Source organism: Xiphias gladius, chromosome 4 (assembly GCF_016859285.1).
Source record: "Xiphias gladius isolate SHS-SW01 ecotype Sanya breed wild chromosome 4, ASM1685928v1, whole genome shotgun sequence".
NCBI lineage: Eukaryota > Metazoa > Chordata > Actinopteri > Istiophoriformes > Xiphiidae > Xiphias > Xiphias gladius.
The window spans coordinates 4,605,894-4,632,255 of record NC_053403.1 but is presented as its reverse complement, the minus strand read 5'-3'; the positions used below and the strand labels follow the sequence as shown (position 1 = coordinate 4,632,255).

Sequence of the window (26,362 nt, the reverse complement as noted above, 5' to 3'; positions counted from 1 at the left end):
CTCCTCTCTTCTTTCTCTGAAATGATAAAACCACACAGGGAGGAGTGGATGAAGGGTTTTTTTTTATTTGTTGCAGAGCGACTGAGAATGAACATGAAAGAAGTGACAGAAAAAAAATCACACAGCAGTTCTGTAGATTTAAAAACACTAAAAGGTTAGGACGGTTAATTTGCAAATACATATTTTAATGAATACAATAATAGCTACATACATATCCTACACTGTTTCTTAAATGTATTATTATTATTAAGTACAACATACTTTGTTTCCATTATGCCTGTAGGTGGTTTTAATTTTTCGTGTATGCTGTGTTCAGTTCTAAAATGTGTTTTTTATCGAGCACTGTGTGCCACTGTTTATTTTTGTCCCACAGTCTACAGGTCCGCTGGGAGATTACTGACCGCAGGACAGCCTGCCTGACCTAATGTCCATGCATCTATGTCACCACCACCACAGAGCTATTCACTACATTTTGTGGCAAAACAACCAGCGCTTTTCCTTTACCAGCGATGTTGTCCTTTGCAGTCTATCAAAACCTCATTGCAGCTCCGAAAAAGCCACAGTTCAGCAGTCGATCACACCGCCTTTGTGAGGGATTTAAGCTTCCACTGCCTTCGCTCCGTTCTTCACAGGGTTGTGTTTCCTGTAATTCAAATACACACATTTCTCTCTGAAACTCACACACACACATTCACAAATGTAATCAGATCAGCGTGTTTTGCTTAGAGCCTGTGGGTGACAGTGGTGAGAGAGGAGTGGATGGATTGAGGGATAAATGATAAACTCTCTCCACTTATTTAATCCCCTGCTCCCACCCATCCCATTCAGCTTCTCTCTCATGGGCAGCAGCAGCATGGGAAGAGAAAGGGCTGGTTATGAAATCTCTAGGAAAGAACTTACTGATGTAAGATAAATGGGAGTGGCAGTAAAAAAACAGTTAGCAAACGCTTGCATGGAGGATGCAAGCGTCTCCATTCGTCCCTCTTTCCAACACATTAATCAGACCTGATAAAGATTGTCAGCTACCTGCTACGCAGCTGTATACTGCACGTTCATGGTTGTCGGCTGGTGTTTTGGTCCTCCAGGTCATCCGTCTTTTTTTTTTTTTTTTGCTATTTAAAAATCAGCAAATTTGATCAACTTTAATAGTCCTTGACAATTAATTAACCAGTACTAACTGATGATGAACTGTTTCTGCTACAATGAAAGCAGCGTCTCACTTCTGAAGTTGTAATTGAACTCTGGGTCAATTCAGTCTGATTGGTCAGAGGAGGCATGAAATGGGAGTGAGCCAGCAGATGAGATAACAGGATAACTGGGTGGAAATAAAACCAGAAATAATCAAGTTGCTCAAATCAATGTGTTTTTGGCTGCAGGCCATCGGCTCAGTGGTGCATCTGTTTGATGCTGTTTCTACTTGAAAAACAGCTGCAGATGCAGAGCAGCTTTTCTTTTTTTTTTTTATCATGATGACAGTTATGCTGATGATACCAATTTTAAGAGGCAAAAACATTTTTTATAGCTCAGTAGTTAAAACACAAAGTTGTGTGAGGTCTGCAGATAAAGGTGGCAACAAGACAAGATTGTGAATATGTCACATTCACAACACATTCATGTATTATTGGCTGATTATTGGCAAAGAACCCCCATGTTTTTTTAAGGTCAAGAGGGAATTTATTGTTATACTCTCACAAAGATAGTAAAATACTAATGAAAAGATTCTACTTGTGCCTTTATGCATCTGACATCCTCTCACAGCTTTAACTTTATTGCATAAAGTACAGCCACATCCATGTCATTGCTGCGTTTGTGGGAAGTCTGTAAATGATGGTATGTGTGCATATGGCAAATAAACTGCGGCGAAGGTGTGGTCAATGTTAGGGAAACGTCGTCGAGCAAAAGAAAACCACCTGCCTGAAAGTCCCTACACGCCCATCCATCATCCTGACTGCCACATCCTTACTCTACGCCTGATTATATAAAGGACGCATTATTTCCCGCATTGGTGCTAAACGTAGGCATCGGACATGGATAGTGACGTGCGGAGTTAAAAGCCCACTATGAACATAATTCCTAGGGAAACTGCATTTGGTAAATATGCATCTTTTCTTTAAGTGCTTTCTCAAATACTATGGTGTCAACAAAGGCTGAATGAAGCCCGTCAGAAAACAAGTACAGCTGATAGTTTTCTAGCTAAATTCAGTAGTGAACTAAATCCTTGGAAAGAGAGAAAGAGAGAGAACGAGAGCAGGATTAACCCTCTCAGAAAACTAGGCCCAGAAGCCGATTTTGTTGTTCACATGGCTCTAAGACTCTTTGACATCTTACTTTATCATTCCCGCTATAGATGACTGTGTACCTAATATGTGTTAGCGCTCCAGTCATCCTAAGAAGGCCAGTTTATTGGACTTTTTAGGATTTTGGTTAAAAATCAGACCTGGTTACATCAAATGCTAAAAATGTCATCTAGTTAATTAAATTCCTTTCTTTCTTTTTCATGCGAGAGTAACATTTCCAACATATCGAAAAAAAATGGTGAGTAAAAGACATGGATCTCTTGCTGCGTTAGATGAACCTTTAGCAGGATGCCCCTTTATAAGGATATTTTAATAGAAAAACAAAAGTCCTAACAGCCAGGCAATCAAGGCACACTATCAACAATGCCTGCAGTGAACCAGCCTGAGATGAAGTGTGTTTGTGGCTTTGACTTTGTGCCTTGATTTCTGCATAAATCTCGGCATCATGTATCGTGGCTTTCTCATTCAACTTTGAACTTTTCATCAAAAATATCGACATAGGAACACATGCCATAGCTGCGAAACGTGCACATTCCAGCATTTTCTGAGCGCTGAATTTGAAAGCTGAGCTAGTTATAAAAATATTTTAAAAAATCACATAGCGCCAACCAGAGACAACCAGTCTAGTGCACAAAGACATTATCGCCATTAATTCTGTGACACGGGCATGAGTGTGCATCTGTCACAGATAAACCCGCCTTAATGTAATATGTATAAAAGCCCCATGTTGTCATTTATTTATCCATCCAAACCGTCAGAGACACGGAAGAAGCCAAGGCATGTCCCTTAACACTCAGTGTGTGTGCATGTGCAAATTGTACGATCACTGGTGCCTTTTTGAAAAAATATTACCGACATAAGGAAGATGTGGTGGATCCATTTTGTCTGAATTTCTGTCTCCATAAAATAGTTAAGATATGCTCCTGTGTGTGTGTGTGTGTGTGTGTGTGTGTGTGTGTGTGTGTGTGTGTGTGTGTGTGTGTGTGTGTGTGTGTGTGTGTGTGTGTCTGTGTGTGTGTGTGTGTGTGTGTGTGTGTGTGTGTGTGTTTGTGTGTGTGTGTTAAAGAGGAGAATGACCAACAAAATGCACTGACAACTTACAGTTTACTAATGGCCCCAGATGGTGCTTATTGTTCAATTAGACACATTTCTACTGTTTAGATTACGTAATACAATAACAACACACATGAGTACACACAGACATATGCTCTTACTGTAGGTTACATGTGTATTGGCAGCACTGGCCGGTAGAACTGGTTCAATATCCAGCCAGAGTATTGGATCTTGGCTGTCTTGCCAACAGCTGGTAAACTTAAAATACTCCGCTGGCAAAACCAAATTTAAGATGTGGATTTAGATTTATTCTACACATTTGTTTTGACACCTGTGTTTAGCGATATTTCCTGCATAGAGAAAGACTCCTTTAATAAACCGGTGCAGATTCACCGCTTAAGAACCTGAAAAAAGAATTATCATGAGTGGTTAATGTGTTCAGCTGGAATTACTGCTATTTGCATATTCCTTCCTTACATGCATATGCTTAAAGTACAACAGTGCAGATCACTGTTTACATGCAGAATTCACTAGCTCCGAGCCTGTTTGTGGTAAATAACATATTTGTCTTTGAGCTCTGAGCGAGATGTAGAAGTCTTACTAAATCTGGTACAGTTAAATTAAAACGTTCTCATTCAGTCATGCATTACTGCAAATTAAGCTACTACAAGTGGAATTTGAAAACTGATGACTTCTATTTAGTCTTTTAATTGTAACATTTAATGTCTGCTGTTGAATGGATGAGGTGCTAGTCTTGTGCCTGCCAAACACAGAGCAGAGAGAAGACAAGGCAGTGAGTAAATAAACCGGAATAAAAATATGTGGGTAATTTTTCCCATCAAAACAAATATATTTAAGAGTAAAATTTAAATGAGTTAAATGGGACCCTCTGTTTGAATAATGTGAAATTCTGCTTGATCTGTGACAGGTCTTTGGTTTTCACTGCGGTGGGTAAACTGTGTGATTAAAAATACTTTTAGCTGCTAAACCTTTCAGTAATAATTTAACAAGATCTCTCACTTTATATTGAGCAACATTTTCTTGCCAAATTTTGATATCACAGTGTCTGATTGTAAGTGGACAGTCACGCTGGAAACTTTTTTTTGAAGTGAAATGCCCTTTCAAATATTTTTTTGATAGGGTAAAGCATTTTTGTCCACTTCTCACTTTTTATCTGTTCTTCTCATGTTTTTAGAAAAATTATCAGACCTGTGCCTCAGTGTTGGAAAATATTCACTTCCAAGTATAAAAAAGAAAAAAAGGACTATGTGACTACATCTTTTACTTGGAAAGTGTGAGGCATTGCTGTTTCACTTTGGTAGAGGTTCTTATTTTATGGCCTAAGTCCATTTACAATATACACATTTTTCTAAATCTCATATTCTATTCAGAAACGGTATATTGAAGTAAATATTAACATGGAGTACACCAGAGTCTGTATATAACTGAGGGACTCCAGTGTTATCGTCTCAGAAATCTTCTCGTGGTGAGTGGCATTGTAAGGCATTTGCATTAAAATCTTTCCCAAAAACAAACCGGAAAACATGTGCAGTCTGCAATGAGCTTCACTTCATTTGGTTTTCTGCCCTAGTCAGTTGACAGAAGGGAATTCTAACAAGCAAGTCACGGCTTTTTTTTTCACAGATTCCTTCATTTAAAATCTGGTGCTGATGCAGTTTATTTGGTATAATACTAAAAGAGCTGATCCACTGATCATAGATTCAGCATTTAATTAAGGCCAAACTGCTCAGCCCCTTCTCAACAGCACCGCCACTTACACCACAACAGAATGTCCCATAATTAGCTGGCGGATTAAGGTGCACCTTACAGTTTAGAATATCACAGCTACACATTATAATTAAAGTAATTAGGCCTCCTATCTCTCTCTGTGCTTCGTTAAACTCACTCCCAGTAAACACATAATGTTGAGGCTGTAGAAATGAGATGGCACATTTCCCCTCTCTGCATTTCTCTGTTTAGAAATATGAAACTTTGAGACGGTGGTGGGGGAAAGTTGAAATGGTAATGCAGCACATTGCAGAGTTGAGGTGGACTCTGAAAGGTCACTGATACCAGTATTGGGTGTAATCTGCAAATAGCTTTAGCTTTAACCGCAGTCTCACATTCAAAATTAGAAATTTAATTTCCAATTAGACAATGATTAAAAAATAATGAGTCTAGAATATAATTTAAATTACCTCATAATATACCTCACTGCAGCTCAGGAGGCTTTTGCACTCATGTCTCATCACATTGTTCAGCAAAGTGGTATTCAAAACCATCAATTAAACATCAACTCAAATCAATCCGGTTTCAGAACAGATCATAGCACCATCTCTTCTACCTCCCTACTTCTAAATGATATTGTTAAAGCTGTAGACAACAGGAAGCACTCTGCTGCTCTTTTTGCCGATCTGTCTTAAGCCTTTGATACAGTCGATCATTCCCTCCTCCTGCAAAGACTAATCTAAAATTGGAATTGATCCTAATACCTGTAGATTTTTAAACAATTACCTCTCTGACAGACAACAGTGTGTAAAAGTGGGTAATACTAAATCAGAGGCTTTATCAATAACAAAAGGCATCCCACTAGGTTCCATCTTAGGACCAGCCATGTTCACTATTTATATAAATAAATCATGTCTTTGCAAACCTGTTATAATCCATCTTTATGCAGATGATACTATTTTGTACTGCTGGGCTGACTCTTTAAAATTGGTTATTAAAAACCTGCAGCTTTTTTTCAATGCTTTGAAAGATGCAGTTATTGATCCTAAACTATTTAACTCTTAAGTATTATTAACTGCCAATAAAACAAAATGTATGCTCTTTTCTAGAGCCAAAGACAGTGACTACTCTCCAAATCTCCACTTCAGATGGTACAGTTATTTATTCCAAAATTATAAATATTTAGACATCATGATTGATGATAAATTCACCTTTAAACCACATGTTGATGCACTAACAAAAAAAAAAATGAAGAGCAAGGCTCGGGTTTTATAGAGAAAGATGTCTTATTTCCCTGTGTTTTGTACACGGAGGACTGTGGAAGCAATCTTTCTCTCAGTGTTAGATTATGTTGATGTGATTTACAAACATGTGGCAACATCCACTCTTGTGCCCCTAAATGCTATATTTTTATTTATTTATTTTTAACTTGAGAAATCTATGGAACTAGTCCCTGTATTCTGTTTCAGAAAGTGAGTTGGCTTTCCCTTTCCATTAGAGGAGAAAAGCATTTTTATTTATTTATAAAGATCTTCTCCAAAAATTGCCCTCATATTTGACATCACTTATTGGCTGGAGTGTTTGAACACATTACGCCTGTTCTCAGGACTGGCTGATGCTGCAGGTCCCTAGGTTTAACAGATACCTGGGAAAGACTGCTTTTAGATTTTTTTTTTGCACCGTACATTTGGAATGAATTGCAGTGTACCTTGAAACTTAACAGTCTGGTTCCAATGGTTCCAATCAAAAAATTGGTTCCAATCATTGATTGATTATAGTTATCAGACATTAGGTCGAAAATACCACCAGGATGTACAATATGTGGGTTGACACATATACATGATACATGATGCCGATTGGGCGATAGGATCTTGGTTAACAAAAGTCAGTTGGTTTTTGTTTATGGTCCGGAGGGGAGATATAGCTATGAAGCATTATCTGCAAATGGACAACAATACGGTATGACAAATTAATCTCAACTCAAGGTCATCATATAAGCTTTTAGGAGCTTTCAACTGCAGCTCACAGTCTTCATCAGTGAATAGAACTGGTTCAGGTGTCACCCTATGACCCAATTGTGTAACGTAATAACCAATGTATCTTTATAACATTTCAAACATAACAATTCAATATATTCAGTGAATTTTCTATTTGCTGAGTAAGACCACGATATATGAGAGCTCAGAAAAAAAATGTAAGTGTACGAGGTAAATAAATTCAAGAATAAACTAATATACTCAAGTAAACAGAATTTAACTTTTTTTCAATCAACCAAAAAATAATTATGTGAAAGAAAGCAGAAGAGTTTTTCATGAAGTCGGGATTTCTTTAGTGAAGGACAACATTACTAAAGTAGACTGTATTTGCTCCACTGGATGTAATAAGAGTTATGTCTTGGGATAGAGGAGAAAGAAATGAGGAAAAAGAAGAAAACGAGGCCGGTTTCCCATCAACAGAACAATAGTTTGGCATGCAGCAGTAATGATGAAGTTAATTGCTTGATAAACCAGTTTTCCACTAAACTGACTACCCTCTGCAACAGCCCCTGCTCTAAAAGGGTTCTGCGAAAAAAACGACACATCAATAGTTGTCGCAGCAATTAAATGCTGCTTCTCTTCATTGCCCGTCTTCCATACAATTAACGATTTTATCCCCAAGTGTGCAAAAATCAATACCTTACCACCAAAATACAGTCATTGATATTTGCAAGGCTTTACTTTTGAATCACCTGTGATTGAGCAGAAATTATGGGAGGGGGTCACAAAAAGTGGTTAGGATGATTCTAAATGATAAAACATTTTCCATAATCTTCCATGTCCATAATAATTTTTGACTACCTTTTATAATATACTGCATGCCACTGTATGTTGCAGACTTACTGCAGGAATGTGTGGCTGAAATAATGTGACATACTGTTTGACGTTTTTATGAAGGTTTTTCTTCCACTCTCTTCTTTCTTGGAAAACAAAATTGATCTTGAAGGAATAGTTTGGCATTTTGGGAAATTTGCTTTGCTGCGTTCACTCTGTGAAAGTTAGATGAGAAGATCATTGCCACTCTCATATATGTCAACAACCCACAAGCCAGGACCTCTGAAGCTCACTAATGAACATGTTTGTTTAATTCATACAAGAACAGAAGCGTGAAAACAATTTTGCAGTTTTATGAGGTGTTATATGTCGGGACTATTTCTTGGCCGGGACCAGTAGCTTGTGAAACTGTTCCTTTAACTATGAATTTAAAAAGAAAAATAATTTCTAATATATAAGATGGCAGCCATTCAGTTTTTCTAACTGCACTGCAGTCAACAGTACTTCTTCAATCCCTTCATCATCACTCTCCGCCACTCTCCTTTATGTGCCCACACCTACTGCACTCGTAAGACAAAGCTCTACTGCCATGGGGGGGAAATTTACCGCTAGCTGGTGTTAAGGTTGTGAAATGGTCGTCATTAGACATTGTCATTATCATCAAAGTCTCATGAGCAGATGGAGAGACTCGAGCTGAGAGATGAGCTGGGTGTGTGAGGATGTGTGTGTGTTCATGTCAAGGAAATTGCTGCCAGTCAGAGTTTGTTAAGAGTCATTAGATCCTTTGAACCTTGTTCCTTTAGTGAACCATCATCTTTCCACCTTTTATATCTCCCTTTGATTTTTACAAAGCCAATGACACCCATCCAGAGGAACAAAATATGGCACCTACTGTCATTTTTGTATTCACACTTGGGTGCAAACTGACCTAATGTTTGTTTTCTATGGTCTGTGGACTAGTTCAGTTACTTTTGTGATCCCTTTGCATTTAGCAGTGTTACTGGACTTTTTTTTGGTAGCCCTCATCCTGCCAGTTCAAAGACTTTGGCAGCACATTGGAGTCTAACAAACACCATTTCATTTACTGTTTCTCTGGTGGTGGTTATATTACTTACATAAAGAATTAGCTGAATTTTACAATCCAAGCATACTGTTTGCTTTCCCTTCCAATTACAGTTAAATCTCTCAATGCACGAGGCGCTGCTGGATATCAGAAGTTGATAATCATCTCATTATACCCATAAATGCCTCATGTTTTGATGTTATGTCCTATAGTGGCTTTGGATTACTCTCTTAATACTCTAGATCTGTAGTAAATCCAACCCTACATGTTACTGTAAATGCATTTTTAGAGAGATATAGAGCCACACTATAAATCTCCTTTTCCTCTTGGCTTTAGAAACACAGCGACAAATCAGCAAAATATGTAATTATAAACCAGCATCTTGCAAAAATATTCGGCACCTTTTTCCTCCTGAGGGAAAAGAGGGACCATCTAGGTGACGCTGGCAGTGGCAAAAAGCAAAAAGTCTAAAAATAGCACTCCTAAGCAATTTAGAGTGACAAAATTTGAGATTTGAGAGTGTTGGAGACGGGAAGATGAAACAGCATATTTTGCTTTGATCATAACACAGAATCTGGTTTTTTATTACCTAATTAAAAAGTTATAACTTACCTCATTTGGCGACTACCTCAAACTGCTATTGTTGTAATCTTGTGCAGGGATTTTGTTTTTGTTTCGATGAAACTTTTTGGTTTTTTTGTTTTGTTTTGACTATAGTGTTGATCATTATAGTAGCCAAAAATAGGTTTATATAAGACATAAAGGGGAGATGTTGTAAGATGTGTCAATTCCTAATCGTTCTGGTGATTAGTCCCTAAAGTTTAATATTCTTAAAATAAGTGAACAAACCCGCCAGTGCAGCATGGATTTTTAGTATTTTCAAAAATTAATTATCATTTTTCTTTATGGGACACAGTGATTTGCTGCGTTTTGAAATAGTTACAGTTTGTGTATAGGTTTGTGTTTGTGTTTTCTGAAGTTTATTTTGACAGGTAAATGTCAAGAGTACAATACAGTATATTCACAATTTGACATTCTTACTTATTAAGCACTGGATCCAAACAAAAAGGGTGGAAAAGGTTTAAGAAAGTGCAAGAGGGGAAAGAAAGACCTAAGTTTACATTTCTGGAATATCCTTAAGGTTATATAGTTGTTTTGAATAGAGGGAATAGCAAAGCCAAAAAAGTACAACAGAGGTTAGAAAGGCTAAGAAAGTTAAAAAGGTGAAGAAAGCGACATTTTTTCCCCCCAGATTTTACAGTGTTTGACAGCAGAGTCCTATTTCATTGAACAGCTACTAGGGATTCAGCTGTAGCATGCCTGCTGATAGTCATAGTGAGCTTCTCAGCTCTGACTTTCTCCCTGCTGATGGATGGAATTTGTGGCATTTCTCTGTCACCTTATCGATTTGCCTGTATCACTGTCATTTATGCAAACTCCTCCAAGGACATGGACCAATCGACCCGAGGAGATGAGAAAGGATCACTGCTACCAGGCCAAGGTTCTCTCTCTCTCTCTCCCATTCTCTCATTCTTTCTCTCCCATTCACTCTCTTGCTCTTTCTGCCTCTGTCTCATACTCTCCCTCTCTCTTTTTCTCACACAGTCACACTTTATAAACATGCACACACACTGACATATGCCTCTCAGCAGACCAGCACTGCATTTCATAAAAGGGAGCTCACATTTTATTCTGGCACAAAAATGTATTTGATAAGTCAAAATAAATCACCTTAGCAATGACATTTACTTTTGCAATAGTGAGATTTAAGTCTAGACTCAGTAGAATTGAACTAAATTTAGATTCCATGGTATAAAAGAATAACGAAGTATAACACAAAACAGGTTACAGTATTAAGGTTACTTTAAGTGCCTGTAAACAATGAATGGATAATTAAAATTCCTACTGCAAGTATGTACAGTATAGGTACCTTTACTGCTTTATGTACATATGGAAGGTCAATATACACTGTGAAGACAAAAATAACCACCAAAAACAGTACCAGCTACCAGAGCATTGAGCATACAAGCAAAAAAATTAAAAATTCACTTTTCTTTTATCTGCATGTTAGCTTTGTGTTCCTGTTCTGCTCATAGCTAGCAAGCAACTCTTTCCCCCGAGCTAATGCTCTTAGAGCTGAACTAAACAATGGATGAAATGACTGGAAATAATAATGTGAAAGAGGTTTCTTGTAGTGACAAACCCACCCACTGCTAAAGTTCCCCTCAGTTCTGAGGAGCATTTTAGCGTTTTTGAGCTCACTGTTTTGGTTTTAGTGCCGCCACCTTTAATGTCTCGGTTCCCTGTCGACGGTGTCGTCTCTAGCAACAGCAGGCAGCTTTTTTTCCCGCAGAAAAGTCTTGATAAACCCACTGCACACTACCTGCTCAGCATCAAACGGCAGACAGACAAACTTAACAACTAGCTGGTGAACATAGAAGAATAATAAGTCAAACTCTGTATGTACCTGCCAGTTGACAGTACCTCAATGGAGAATCATAATTCCACCGTAAGACAGGACTTTCTTTGAGTCTCTGTGTACAAACACAATCTGGGAGTAAGCACTGCCTGAAAGGATCAGTTAAGGGTAAGAAAGTCCCCTAAATCTTGTGTACTGTAGTACTCACTAAGCCCCAAAAGTCAGGATGGATCCTTAGCTAGCCCTGAGTATGTGTGTCTATATGTTATGTTATGATACCTACAATATTGAGAATTTCCTTCCAAATGTTGTTATATAGCATTAAACCCATGGCTCACATAAGTAAATCCCTTATATGAATAAGGTCATATTCAAATATTGTGAATATTGAACCAAAATATTGGCAGGTATCTGCAGCCCCCTTTAAAGCAATATCAGCTTTTGACATGTTGCTGCCTTCCAAGATTCAATATTGGTTGATCCCTCATGGTGAGAGTGACGGCAATGTTTGCAGCCTTTGTCTCTCCGGCGCACACATACAAACGCACACACTTTTACACATTTACACACAGCTGTCGCTGCCTCGTCTCTCTGATCATCAAGCGGGCAAATTACACTGATGAGTTTGGACACGGGTGAAGACACTTGACAGTCTTTGCTGGTGTGTGTGTGTGTGTGTGTGTGTGTTTACTTCAGTACTTGTGTGCATACACTTACAGTATGTTTTCTGTTTTGTTGGTGTGTGTGTGTATGTGTCTAAGCAGACCCCACAGCATTATGATTATGGCATTTCATCTGCAGAAGTGTGCTGATGACTCTCGGGATGTGATGGAGATTTTAGCTCCTCTAACTCTTAATGTCTGCTCCATTCACTTCCTAAGCTGATGAGAGACTGAGCTGGCTGAATAATTTAGACTTGTGAGGGAAAAGATGTTTTATTTTGGAACAAACTGAATTTTCTCAGCTTTACTTGGCTCCTCATGGTTTGTCTCTCGGACATTTCATTCCACATTTGCGAACATGAAAAAGCATTGAAAGAGACTTGCCATGAGAGGTACAAATGTAAAGCCCTCTGGGATAAACTTGTGATTTCAGCCTATATAAATTAACTTTACCTGTCTTGACTTTAAAGCTTTATTTTACAACTAGAGCCCGGCTGACACTGCCGTTACTGATTTTGAGGAGTAAAAAATTCGGATATTGGGAATTGATGGAGGGAAACCATGGTCTGTTGGTCTGTCCATTACTGTTCCAGACTGAAATATGTTAGCAACTATTGGATGGATTGCCATGAAATTTTTTTACAGACACTCATGGTCCCCAGAGGATGAAACCTACTGACTTTCATGATCCCCTGACCTATCCTCTAGCGCCCCCGTGAGGTTGACATGTGTGATTTGTGAGTTTAACATCTGAAAAGCTGTTGGATGGATTGCCATGAAATTTGGCATTCGTGTCAAACATTTGTGTACCCCTTTGTAGCACAGCTCCAGCTGTACGTTGTGTTTATTGCTAACCAGCAAATTGTTTAGTTGCTGTTTAGTTTAGCGCATTAGCGTTCTAACATGCAAAATTAGGGTGGTTAACATGGTAAAATTATACCTGCTTAAGCAAAAATAAATAAATAAATAAAATGAGTGGGTAACTCCCATGGTTCTATACCTTCTGATTATAATGCGCCTTAGTTTCTCTCATTGACTAATGCTCTTTGGCTGTCAGCAAAAACAAAGTGTGTGTGGGGAATAAACAAATAAGAATTTGAAAAATACCACCACTAGTCAACCTAAATCCTTTCATCCCTCGGCAAGGCATGGCAAGGCATAGAAAGTGGATGTCATTGTTTCGAAGAAAGCTTTTGCCCTCCTTCTTTTCTCCTCTTTTCCCTGCGCTCCCTTTTCTTATTCTGTTAACGGACTTTGGTCCAAAGTAAACAAAGGCTCTTTAGCACCGTGGCACAGTTCAATGTGCTGAATTATTGACTGTTTTTTTTCAAAGTGGCAACACATAGCTTTGTTTCTCTCGCAGGGAGAGAAGCATGGGGAAGAATGTCTCATGGTTTTTCATGTGGAAATGTAAAACCCATTTCTGTCCTCTCCCTCTCCCCCTCTCTCTCTCTCTCTGGTTCTCTCTGCCAGTGAGCAGGGGATCACTGTGCTGTCAGATTATGGCTCTCTGGATGGCTGCGTGTATTTTTGGGATGGATTTAAAGGTCAATCTCATGCACAATAGTTTGCTTGTGTTATTTTTATCCCCAGGAATACACACTATCAACCGATTTCTAATTTGTGACTGGGCGTCACTGATGCTTCTGAGCTGAAACATCAAGGCATGGACTGGAAGGGGTTTACATCAAAATATACTGTACGCAGTAATGCAGCAATAATTTGCATTTCTCTGCCTGCTTCATATCTTCATTGCATTTGATCTGTGAGCTGAGTTGAGGAAATATATAATATAATAAATGATTAATGTAAACTGTGACAAGAGTTGTTGTGTTTGGCCTACATACTGGGTAGAGGATGGTCTCTCGTTAAAATTTACATTGGCCAGTCAGTTCTTCGCCCAAATTAATTAATTAAACTGCTCAGAAATTAGTTTTGTATATTCATACCTAAAATTCCAGCTAGTCAACATAAATACATTTTTTATAATGATATTCCGTGAAGAACTTTGGGTTTATGATACTATAAATGCTGTATGAGAAGCTTTTCTACCTTACAAATAATACATTTTAAAAGGTATTGAGAGTTGGTAGCTCCATTCTAAAAAAACAAACAAACAAAAAAAAGCTCAAAATCAGCCTTCCTTTTATTGTACGGTTGTGTTATTCTGCCCCAATGTTTTCCTTACTTTACCCTCGCACTATGATATTTCCTGTTTTATTTCTAGTATCCACTTCAATTTTTGAACAAAATACACTCAACACTGCAGTCAAAGCATGTCAGAATGGGCCCTTCATACTGTAAGTTCCAGCTGGTTGGATCGCGTTTCCTCTCTCTCTGTTGCAGGTTATCTATGCGCTGAACACGAAAAACGACGAACACGAGGCGGCCATCGCCACTCTGAAGGAAGCCCATGAAGAGGAGGTGCAGCAGATCCTCTCAGAGACCAGAGAGAAGATATTACAGGTTTATACTCTTTCCCTCCGTTATCCTTACTTTGCATTTATTTTTTATCACTTAGACTATGCTGTCTCACTTTTCTAAATTCAAAGCCAGTGTTCTCTGAGTGAAAGCATTCCTTCCACTTTGATGAGAAAAGTCAGAAAAGTTTACTTTCTTCATGTGGTTTACATGGAAGGGAGCTAACGTGCAGACATTTGAAGTGAAGGGTGTTGTGGGTGTAAATGACTATTAATTTAAATATGTAATGTAATCAATTGCCGCTTCCTGGGAAGAATAAGCAAATACATTATTATGGATGGAATGACTGACAACTCATGAGTTATAAATAACTCTGTCTTGTTAAATTGATGAAGTAGTGCGGCGGAGCTTTTGTAAATTTTGGCATTGGTATGAGTGGGCTTTGATTCCTTTTGGGCTGTTGGTTTAAGACCGGATTTATCAGGGAAAAGGATTCATAGAAATTGTCAACCGTGTTAAGGGTCAATCAGTCAAGAGGAGACAGTATCAGTGTATATAGCTTACATTCATCTACAGCTGACATATACGAAATACATTATTCCTCTGTAGGGGCACGCTATCTCATAGCAGCTGATCCACTGGAGAGCCAGAGAGCCAGAGAGCCGAGTTCACATTCAAAACAAACTCATCAATACTTAAACAGCTGAATATTAATAATTTAGGTCTCTATATCATCACTCCTAATGAGAATTATTTGCTTCCCTTACGGCAGTGCAACCAACATTGACATTTACATGCTATATTTCTTCACAAAATCTGCCTGGGGGAAGGTTTTTCTGGTGTGATTTGAATGCAGTGTAGTGAATTTAACTGAATTTAATGTATCTATTTAATCTTTTAATGTGCTTTTCATAATGAGCCATAACACGGCAAAATCTAAAGTCTATGCGCAGCCAGTCTATTCAAAAGTGCAATTTTAATTAAAGCTGAAATCTATAATGTTATATACTGTCAGCCAGAAGACTTTTATACTTTTATTTAGTTTTCCTTTTACATTTCCTGTCCTCTCTGTTGGCTTGTTTGCTAGAATATCTAAATATGTCAATGAAGTTCGGGGGAATTTGGGAGATTTCTTAACGATGCGACTCAAAGGATTTTACAACATTTTCTCACAAATTACTTCACCTTCAATTTGACAAATGTATCCTATGATTGTATGTTCATTTTGCTGTAGATACAGGTACAGATTAAACATTTTCTGTTATTGAAACAACAAATTCGGAGGATACAGTGTGCCTAAACGAGTCCTACACGTTTGTTGCAGTACAAGAGTAAGATCAGCGATGAGATGGACCTGAAGAGGCGGATCCAGTCTCTGGAGGAGTCCATGGAGCTCCATGAGAGGATGAAGAGACAGGCGCTGGCTGAGTTCGAAAGCTACCGTCAGAGGGTGGAGGACATGCAGCTTTGCACCGAGGCTCAGGTAGAGGGAGGAATGATTTGCTGTCTCTGTGTGTGTCTTTGGTAATAGGCAGCTGTGCCCTGCAGGACACTGCAGTTACAGCTGCAGGTAATTGGTACTAATGTCTGTTTCTCCATGCTGCTGTGACGGCTGGAGAGTCGCTCTCTGTCAGAGAGATTTAATACACTTTGGTTTACGCTTAGCCACATACATACATCTCTGTTGGCCAGATCATAAATGGGATTTCAATCTGTCTTGGTCCTCTCAGGCTACATGCAAATTAGTGTTACCCACCCTAGGGTGGTGGAAATGCACCTGAAGCTGTTTGGTAACTTGTGATTAACAGGGGAAGAAGAATGACTTATACATTTTAATAGTTAAGTTACAACAATAACTTTTCAGCCAGTGTAGCTAGTTGACAGCTCTCCATAAACTAACACAATCACGCAGATCGTTCTGTGGTGAAACTGATCAGAGAAACGTTACAACGGCTCGGTGCGTCTCCTGTATAAAGCCCGGATGCTGCTTTTTCCTGTTGCTTCAGGTTAATGAAACAGGGGGAACAACTGCCAATATGGCGTAGTTACAGTTGGGAGAAGTCAACATTACCTGCGCGACTTGAAGAAACGGCTGCACTTACATCTTTTCAGAGTAAATTTACAGTTATTCATCTGGCAGATGCTTTGTCCAACGCGACGAACAAATCCAAGCCAAAATAGATCAAAGAAAACGTCTTTAAGAAGAAGTGCCTTAACATTCAGTTCCACATTGCACATGGTTTGCGGATGCATAGAGTAACATAAGTAAGTGCCTAGAGAATGACAATTTTTTATTCTATTTATTTTAGAAACATCAAGAGATGGGGTGGGGGGGGGGGGGCATGGTAGGTGAGTAAGTACACTCTGAAGGGGTACTGGAGTTCCTCGAGGAGTTTTTTTAGGACAGACAGGAATTTTGCTGACTGAATCCAGTCTGATGAGTCATTCCGCCACAAAGGGACCATGCCTGTCAAACAGCTCCCGAGGGGGTTTGAACAATTGCATTTCAGTGCGTCGTCAATGCCTCTTGGATGCTTTTACACTTTTTTGAAGTCCAACAGCTATCCATTCTACCCACGACTCATGAAGTGCAAATTAGTTTCTTCACCATGTCTTTGATGTATATTATGTTTATTATGCATGCCTAATAAAAATATCCGTGTCCGTTCAAATTGAGTAACGGGACACCTCAAATGATCTAGTTCAAAGTTTAACGACCATTGTGTGGATGGTGTATTAACTTCCTCCTTAACTTGTACTGATAGGGGCTCTTTAAAAATAGGTCATGACTTGAGCCTACCGTTTTTCCTGTGTTAAGTGGCAGGGGAGTGCTTTACCACTCTTCACGTCATGGTGTCATTTGCCTCCGCTGTGTCTATTATTACTCAGGACAACACACTGTGTGTGCACAATATACAAGTCAGTCAGCCAGTGTTATGACCTTTTCCCTGCGCGTGTGGGTGGAAGACAGTGAACGCTGCTACAAATTGATGCAGTAGTTGACGGATAAGATAGATGGATGACATTATTGTTTGGATTTATATGCAGAGGGTGGAGGATGTGCAGCCCTGTGTTGAGGTACAAGGGAAGGGATGGAAAAGCAGGTGGATTGATGATTTTGAGTGACACTCACAGAGCATACATCGTGCTGTCATATGAGTGCAATACCTGATGATGCTACTGACTTTGAAATACTAGAAAAAACTGTCAGTCACGCCCTCCACCTGCTCTGGTATCGGCATCTCGAAAAAACCAGTAGCTTTCAACTTCCTCCTGACCTCGGCTTGTATGTCTGAAACTTCATTTATCAGTAATTCCAGTATAGGAAAGTTCTCCCGTTATTTGATTCCATAGCTGCTTGAGAGCTCGATGTTGTACAAAATTCACCATTCAAATGAACCCCGTGAGCTTGTTTTCAGACAAGTACAAATTTCACCTTGTAGTTAGTGCAAGTGAATTTGTAATTATCTACTGCTTTAGTAAATGAAATGCTAATTTAAGACTGTGCAGTTAAATTAAATGAAAGGCTTAAGTCTGTGTGTAAATCTGGTCCCTAGAGATGATTATTATTTACTGCACCTACAAATGAATTTGAGAAATGAGACCACCCACCCAGTCATCAGTATTGAATATTTGTGTCTGTAGGTGCCTGATTGATACTGACATATCAATACAACTGGTTTTCTTGTTATATTTGGACATTGACCTATAGCTTACTCTTCAAATGGTTGGTTTCTATTTAGTGTTCTTGCTGGTTTTTCACTGCTAATTTAAAGCAGACAGGTTGGCAGCCAGAAAGTCAAATTCCCCCAAGCCAATACATCACTACCTTGCTTGGAGCTTTGAAGTTCACCCACTGTGCAAGAAGCCTACAAACCCCTAAATCAATCCTCCTGTTAGCTCAGTCCTTTATTCCTGTCTTCTTTGGCAGCACACCCAGCGTGTGGTATCCATGTCGAGGGAGGTGGAGGAGATGCGGCGGTCCTTTGAGGAAAAGCTGCGTACGTTCAGCCAGGCCCAGGCACAGTTTGAGCAGGAGAAGAGGGCTGCTCTGGAGGAGCTGAAGGCCCAGCACAGACAGGAGATCCAAGAGCTCCTTCGCAGCCACCAGAGCCAGAACGCGAACTACAGTAAAGACCAGGAGAAACTGGGACAGCTCCATAAGGCTGAGGTAACACACTAACTACTTCGAAAGTAGAGCAGCTCCGGAAGGCCAAAGCAACAAACTAAATCACTACGAGGAAGACCACAAGAAAGTGGGACAGCAGTGATTACTGAGATATTAACTGTTTATTTACAAGCCAGTTAATTAACCTGCTACATCAACTCTAGAGCAAAGCAGGTCATACTTTTTATATCAGGTCCCTGCCATCATATCACAGGTGTCCGGAAACACTACATGCATTTGAACTATCTGTATCTCTCTTCACCAAATCCCTAAGCCTGTAGAGATTGTTTGAAACCCTACCAGAGCTGAGCTGTTCTTTCCATGTCATACGGATTTGTTACAGGTGGATTCTTTGACAGAGCGGGTGGAGGAGCTCAAACAAGACAAGAAGAGACTGGTGGAGGAGTATGAGGCCAAACTCAGCAAGGTACTACAGCCACTGTAGAGGACACCTGCTGGTTGTACTTTTGCGGTGGAACTTCAGGCTCTAATGAATTAATTCAGGTTCAAAACATCCATTTTAATACTTTTTTGTGGCATGGCACAGATTCAAAAGGTATACATATGTTCACATACCACTCTATACAGCCGCATACACACAACATCTCATTTGGAACTACTAAAACTGGTCCCACGCCAAGGTTTTTTAAAAGTAAAGTAGGCTCTACTAAACATCCGTGGATAGGTAATGGTTAAAAAAAGACAGAAAATTACGTTCACTGGTAAATAATTTAAGTACCGCATTTAGAAGCTATTATTTTCAGCCGAAACCGTCCTCAATGATAATGAGCACTGTCAGCCAACTCATTTTGGCTTCGACTTTCACTTGCATTGATTGTTTGACCAAGAGTTCGCATTATGATGAGAAAGCTTTTCCAGTTGTTCAAAATGCAATCAAAATTTCCATGAAGAAAAAAACGGGAAAAAAACGTAAAACAAGCAGAGTGCTTGAGGCTTTTTGCTTTATGTTTTAAACCTCGATTAAGCTGTTTGGATTCATGTGTTTTCAACAGTGACGGATAGTTTCAGACCCCTTTGTCTGTCCCCAGGCTCAGGCCTTTTATGAGCGCGAGCTGGAGGCCATGAAGAGAACCCAGCAGCTGACTGCCGACAATCTGTTGGCATGGAAACGCACCGAGGCCGAGCTGCGGCGGGAGTTTCAGACGCAGGAGGCGGCGCTTCAGAAAACCCTCGGTAAACTGAGGGCCGAGCTGGCCAGGGTAACGGATGAAGCCCGGGAAAACCGGGAAAAGTCCCACAAGCTCCAGGCCTCACTCTCCACTGCTGAGAGCACCATCAAGGTGAGTCTGAACCCCAAACAGCTGACTCAAACTTATCACCTTCTTTTGAGTCACATGCTCCTGCTGTAAAAGAGCTATAAAAGACTTGACAGGACAGGGATGGCGAAAGAGTATCCGAACATCTTGTGATTTAATAGAACAAAGTCTTAACTATGATTGAACATATTCTGATGCAGTTTTTATGGACAGCCTACAAAGTGTGTCCTCTGTTATAACTGATAAAATGGAGATATAAAATACAATGGTTATGTGGGACAAAAAAAGAAAAAGTGCAATAAAAATCAATTTTATGTGGATACTCCTGTGTTGATACTACTCTTAAAAGATTAAATCACATAAAGTACATTCATCTGTCACCGAACCTGAGCGAATGTCTGTAACTACGACTTGAAACTCCGTGAGTTTGTGAGTTTAAGAGATAGAAAAAGCACACGTTAAGTAGTTTGTTTGCTTTTTCTAGGTTTGCTCAACAGGAAACATTTCATTTTGTAAAAAGATGCAAAAAATCCTTATTAATCGCTGCTTTATTATCCTTTTATCTATTACAGATATACATGCTGCACTCATACGATTAGTTTCTCAAGTGGGAAATTCAATGGTGTCTCTCACAAATAGCCAAGCCGAGATAGCATTGGAAGATTTATTCCAGACCTTCAGGGCCATCTTGGAAAAACATCAGCATACACTGTAAATTTTACATGTGACACCTGCATTATACCGATGTAGTTCCCATCTTATTGCATCGTTTTTACAGTGTTTTTCTAAAGGTGTCTCTAGACAGAAAGTGAAGCAACTTTTTGCCGTGCGTGATTCACGTGAATTTCACCACTGGACCAGTTGCGTAGTCTTTACCGATTCACCTCAAACAGCCACTAACCGTTTCTCTGTGTGTGTGTGTGTGTGTGTGTGTGTGTGTGTGTGTGTGTGTGTGTGTGTGTGTGTGTGCGTGGAAGCTCAACCTCCGACTGAACTCAGAACTCACCAGAGACTCAGATTCTCCAGATGAAAAAAATTCTGAACGCTCACTGTACCCGGTCGGTTCACGACTTCTAATGAATTTCCGGCAGGGTGTATGCTGCAAGGCGTGATGCTGCCCTCCACAGTCAGAAATTTCCCATCTATCCTATATTTTTACAAAAGGCGAGTAGAGTGCAGATACTTTAAAACTGCTCTTCCAATAAGCTGGGAATTCTTTTCAGAAGAAAAATAAAGACACGAAAGAAAAAGAAGAAAGTCCCAAATCTGTTAACTCCCTAAATAGCTGTTGCCTTTCACTCTTGTATTCATCACAGGAAAATAGGACATGCCACACTATTTTCTAAATTGCCACATTGACAGAGTCCATCTGGATGTTTTCCTACGCCTCAATGTCCACGTCTCAGCCTGGTTAGAAGCCTCCTCACAGAGCTCACAAATAACCTCTTCTAAAAATTCAACTCAAATCACGTCTTCCCACGCAACTGCAACTTTGCCTTGCATGGAATCGCAATTGCAGTCGCACCACCTCTAAAATTTGCCCTGCGCTCTGCCTGAACACTCGGTAGGCGGGACTGATTTGATTCTGTCAGCCGCTGATGGTGTCTCTTTGCTTTTCTGACACTTCAGACACTTTTAGACAACAGACAAAAATTAACAATTTAAGATATGTTGGGATTGCAAAAGTTTTTAACGATAGATCGGATACGTAACTAAGGTATTTGACATAATATCAAATACCTTATGCCAAATGTTCACTTTGGAGGTAATGTGTGCATTTTGTGTGGTGGCAAAAAATAGCATTGCTCCGTTTTTTTTTTTTTTTTATCCCTAGTGCTTTGTTTTTTTAAACTGTACTTTCTGAGTTGTGTAATGTCTTTGGAGTAGACTCAAATGATTAATCCACCTTTGAAAATAAAGTTGGCATGTGCTCCAGGGGAATTGGTTAAGTAGGTCTGTTTTGTTGTTATGATATGCTCTGTGGTTTGTGTGAAATTAACACTGATTGCACAGAAGACAGGAAGGGGTCCCCCCCCACCCTCTCAGAATACGATCAAGGTCAGCAGTGGTTGTGGTGTGCTTGGAGTTAAATATCATTAGTTATTGGAGCAATTAACTGTAACCCAGATCAACAGAGCAACAGAGCAGGGAGCTTGAAACCGACTGCACTTGACAGCTCTTCTAGATTCTCTCACTTGATACGAGATACGAGATACGAGATATCAGAGGGTAGAAACAATCTGCTGTTTGACTGCTTTCGTCTTTAACGCAGTTCAGAGCCGATATATTGTATTGTTGCCAAAGTAATATTACAATAATCTCTTAATACCAGCCTCAGTCCATGAACATATCTCTTAATCCGTGATCTACTGCTGTGAGTTCATTGTTGAGAGATAATAGATTTTAATTTAACCTTAAGAAGCTCACAGCAGATGCTTCAATGTTTGGTTTGATCATGACAATACACATCTCATATCTTGTTATTCCCCTTGCCTATAGTTAGTAATAAGTTGGTTTCCACAATGGCAGCATGTTGCTCAAGTAGAGTGATATTTTTATTATTATTATATTTTTATTATTCCAAATTTCTTTTCACGCTGGAAAACTCAAATGCTGTACAAAATCAAAATGTCCCCTTGTCTCGGGAGGCATACCGACTGTCCCGCCAAACTTCCAGGGTAGAAATAGCAACATCAAATATCAACTTATTGCCGCTGTAAAGCACTTTGGGTCGGCGTCAGGATGCCACAGCTTCCTGCTTCAGTGTTCTCTGTCATGCCCCTTTAGCTTATGATTTAGTAGTCAAATCTCCAGAGAAATGCAGGCAAATGATGGCTCGGAGTAACAGAGACAGACGTAATTAATGGCTGACTGTTCACAAGCTTCCGTAGGAATATGCATGCCAAAAATTACAAATTATCCCCCAAGTGAAATACTTCACTGAAGCGATGTTAAATTGCTGCTGTCACTGTCTTTGGACTAAATACTTCACTTTCAGGTAAAGCCTATCTGGACTGGTTGGTGGAAGCTTTTAGTGAGATAAAACAATAAATTGTCTACAGCACAGTTTTCAGGGCCTTTTATATTTAAATGGAAATGCAGGATTCAGCCAGGTCCAATAAGGATGATTGACAGAAGTGAGGCTGTGTGGGTGAATGTGAATATGTGAATGTTATTTGTGTGTGATTTTTTTTTTCGTAATGTGTTTAAATATGCTAAAGGGTGAATCAGAGGTAATGGCTAAATGTCGGCAACAAAGGGATTCCTCTTTTAGCCCAGATAAATCAACAGAGATACGGTTAATTAAGCTATTTTTACCCCTCTACTCCAGCCTCAGACACACACACACAGATGTACGCTATACTTGTGGGGGACCCCCACAAGGGGACCCCCACAAGTATAGCGTATGTTTTTAACATTAATCTTAAAACCAAGTCGTACTTTTCTTATTGTCAACAAAGACCAAAACAAACAGTGAATTGATCCTACTAACAAGTGTTGTGAGTGTAGCCAAAGCCTGATATATCTTACTCCTCTGTGCCATAGAGCTCCATCGTTGTCTATAAACTATTAAAAAGACATTGATGAGCAACACTGTTGCGCTGGGTGACGTGTTGCTTTACAACCATGAACACGGGCCACTGTAGTTAAGTCAGACCACACACACTCTCCTGCTGTAATCTATATCAAATAATTTTATATTCAAAATGTGTATTAATCCGCAGCTGAAAATAGTCCCCAGCTAATGCACTACTTACTCCTCCGTGAGCACTGTTTTCTAAAATGTGTAATACCCAGGGGTTTTAAGAAATGAGTGAGCCTTTTTTTTTTTTTTAAAAGAAAGTACGTATTTGTGACCTGGTGTAAAAGAGTAACATCTTCAGTAAGAACAAGTTAGAACAACGCTAGACGTACCCTTTAACAGCCGTTTGAAGAAGTGAGGACCAAACAAAATCTCTCCACTTTCCGAAACATCCGTACTCCCTCCAAGGTCTAAAACCCAAATTGGTCCTCACAAAGATGTACAAGACGGACAAAACCACACACACTCACTCTTTATGGATCTCTTATCTGGACCTAGCGGCCGCAATGTGCAACTACCTTCCAAGGGCTCATCAGGGAAATCAGCATACTCATGCGCAGACACACACACACAAACTCACACAAACTCACACAGACACAAACACACACACACACGCACACAGAAACACGCATCAAGTCTAATTTTTGTGTGACTCCTCAGTGGTTATTATACTGAGATTTCATTGTCTTTGCCATAGCAGCAGTAATTAAGTTTGAGGCAGACCGTTTGATGGGATTGAAAGATGTGAAATAGCCTCTCTGGAGTTCTTTGAGAGAGCTAAATCACACAGCTACTCTACTGTCTGTTCACGTGTGTGTGTGTGTGTGTGTGCGTGTGTGTGTGTGTGTCTGTGTGTGTGTGTGTGTGCGCGTGCACGTCCAATCCCTCCCTGAAGTCTAGTTTTTATTAATTGAGCAGCCGTCAGCATTTACATACTTGGTCGTCATTATTGGTGGTAGGTTACCAATATGCCTCACACTATAACTTTGACAAACTAGCTATGTTAGTCTAAGACATGAAAAGCCGCAGCAACTGTTGACTTCACTGTTGACAGCTACAGCCTATGGAGTTAAAACGTACCAGCTTTTTTTTTTTTTTTATCAATATCTTGCAATAATTTATCAAGACCATGTGGATGTTTCCTTCTTTCCAGTAGCTGTATCTTTTCATTTGCACATCTCAAGTTCTGCGCTTCTTTTTATAACTTTCACCCTTACTGTCCCAGTCCAAGAGCAGCACTTTTATTCTACTTCCATTCATCTGTCTCTCAGAGTCTCGTAACTGCCTTAAATATGGATGTTTCACATTTTCATTTGAAGAATGACCAATCAAAATGCATTTATTAGAGAAGGTGTCAAATACGATAGGTCGTTACAGAATAGTGATCAAAGGAGGGCGATCTGTGAGGTTCTTGTTGAAAGTGAGAGCAACTATGGACTCAGAACAGCCTTAAAACCAATAAATAACAGGTACATACTGATTCACTGATAAAGTACAACAACAAAGATTTACTCCATTCAAAGCGTGTCAATAACTTATTTTTTAATTCATAGGGGTCAGGGGTAAAACACCTAAAATGTGAACAGGCAGTTTACAAAAAGCATCATTACCAGTAACTGCAACTGTGCAACATGCAACTATTTCATGAACCCTTTTGAACCTCTTCCCTCTTCTTTTGGACACTGAGGGGCAGCGGAAATAGGTACCTTTTTCATTGATATAGCAATCTTGTAAGCAAACAGTTGCTCATTGACACATCCAGCAGTTAAGGAGAAAAATTATCATTCATTTGAAGTCGTATTTCTGGCCAAATCGCAAATCCAAGTCCAATAGCCACTCTTCATTTAGCTCTCTTTTTGGTCACCAGCAGTTGAGGGAATAGTCTGGCTCTGTAGCTGCTAAATGCTCCATTATGTTCACCAGCCGGTCACTAACTGTGTCTGTCTGCCGTTAGCTGCTGGGCAGGTAGTGGACAGTTGTTTTTTAGAGAGTTTTTTTTTTTTATGTGAAACTGCTGCCTGCTGTGGCTGAGCACAACGCCATGAAAGCAGTGAGACTGAACCAAAGTAGTAAAGTCGTGGTCCACACAGCTAAACAATGACCTGAAACTCCTTATAAACTCCATAAAGCTGAGGAGAGCTTCGGATTCAGGTGATATTTGTCACATTGTTTGCACATTGTCATTTGTGCATTTTTTTATGCAAAAATATCGCTTACAACACACGATGACAACACTTGAAGGGGGGGTTACAACCAAGCGTGATAGCTCATTTTGCTCGCAAGGACCACGGCTGTCGATATGTTGATTGACAATGAGAAGCATCAATCGGGTTCATGTACAAGAGTCAATTAAACAGCGAGTAAATGAGTGTATTGCTTCGTCCATAGTTGTTTGAGTCAGATGCAGCTGCCATGTGTTAACAGGCTTTTCTTTCGTCTCCTCTGTTCTGTGCTGATTTGATTCCTCTCCAGGACTTAACGAAGCAGCTGGATGAGGTGACCCAGAACTCAGAGATTGTGGAGATCCGTCAGAAGGAAGCTGAGTGTGAACTAGAGGCAGCCAGAGACCGAGTTCAGCAGCAAGCAACCGAAATACTGCTCAAAGCCAGTAAGTCCCTCAATCCCTTCTCTTCTCTTCTCTTCTCATATGGGCTTGTTAAGATATGCTAGTGAGCATGCATGCTACCCTCAAGACACATCCTGGATTTGTCATGCAAACACATCGCACATATCCACTAACAGCTCGTATCATCGCGTCTGAGACATCATGGTCTGTAACGCTTTAATGGCGTATTGCTGTATATCCAAGCTAATGTTATTCCCAGACCCTGAGAGGCAGAGGAAACCCTCTCACATCAGTTATGCCCAGTTTAAGGTGTTT

The 26,362-nt window shown here is 39.7% G+C and overlaps 1 protein-coding gene across 3 annotated transcripts in view; it reads left to right on the top strand.

Annotated features, from left to right (window-relative positions):
* fam184ab (family with sequence similarity 184 member Ab) overlaps positions 1-26,362 on the top strand; it is a 126,343-nt gene that overhangs the window by 32,552 nt on the left and 67,429 nt on the right. For all 3 annotated transcript variants that reach the window (XM_040126120.1, XM_040126122.1, XM_040126121.1), the window contains exons 2-7: positions 14,379-14,498; positions 15,778-15,936; positions 18,385-18,624; positions 18,965-19,048; positions 19,671-19,922; positions 25,954-26,089. In XM_040126120.1, coding sequence (XP_039982054.1) covers positions 14,379-14,498; positions 15,778-15,936; positions 18,385-18,624; positions 18,965-19,048; positions 19,671-19,922; positions 25,954-26,089 — 991 coding nt within the window. The remainder of the gene's footprint in view (positions 1-14,378; positions 14,499-15,777; positions 15,937-18,384; positions 18,625-18,964; positions 19,049-19,670; positions 19,923-25,953; positions 26,090-26,362) is intronic.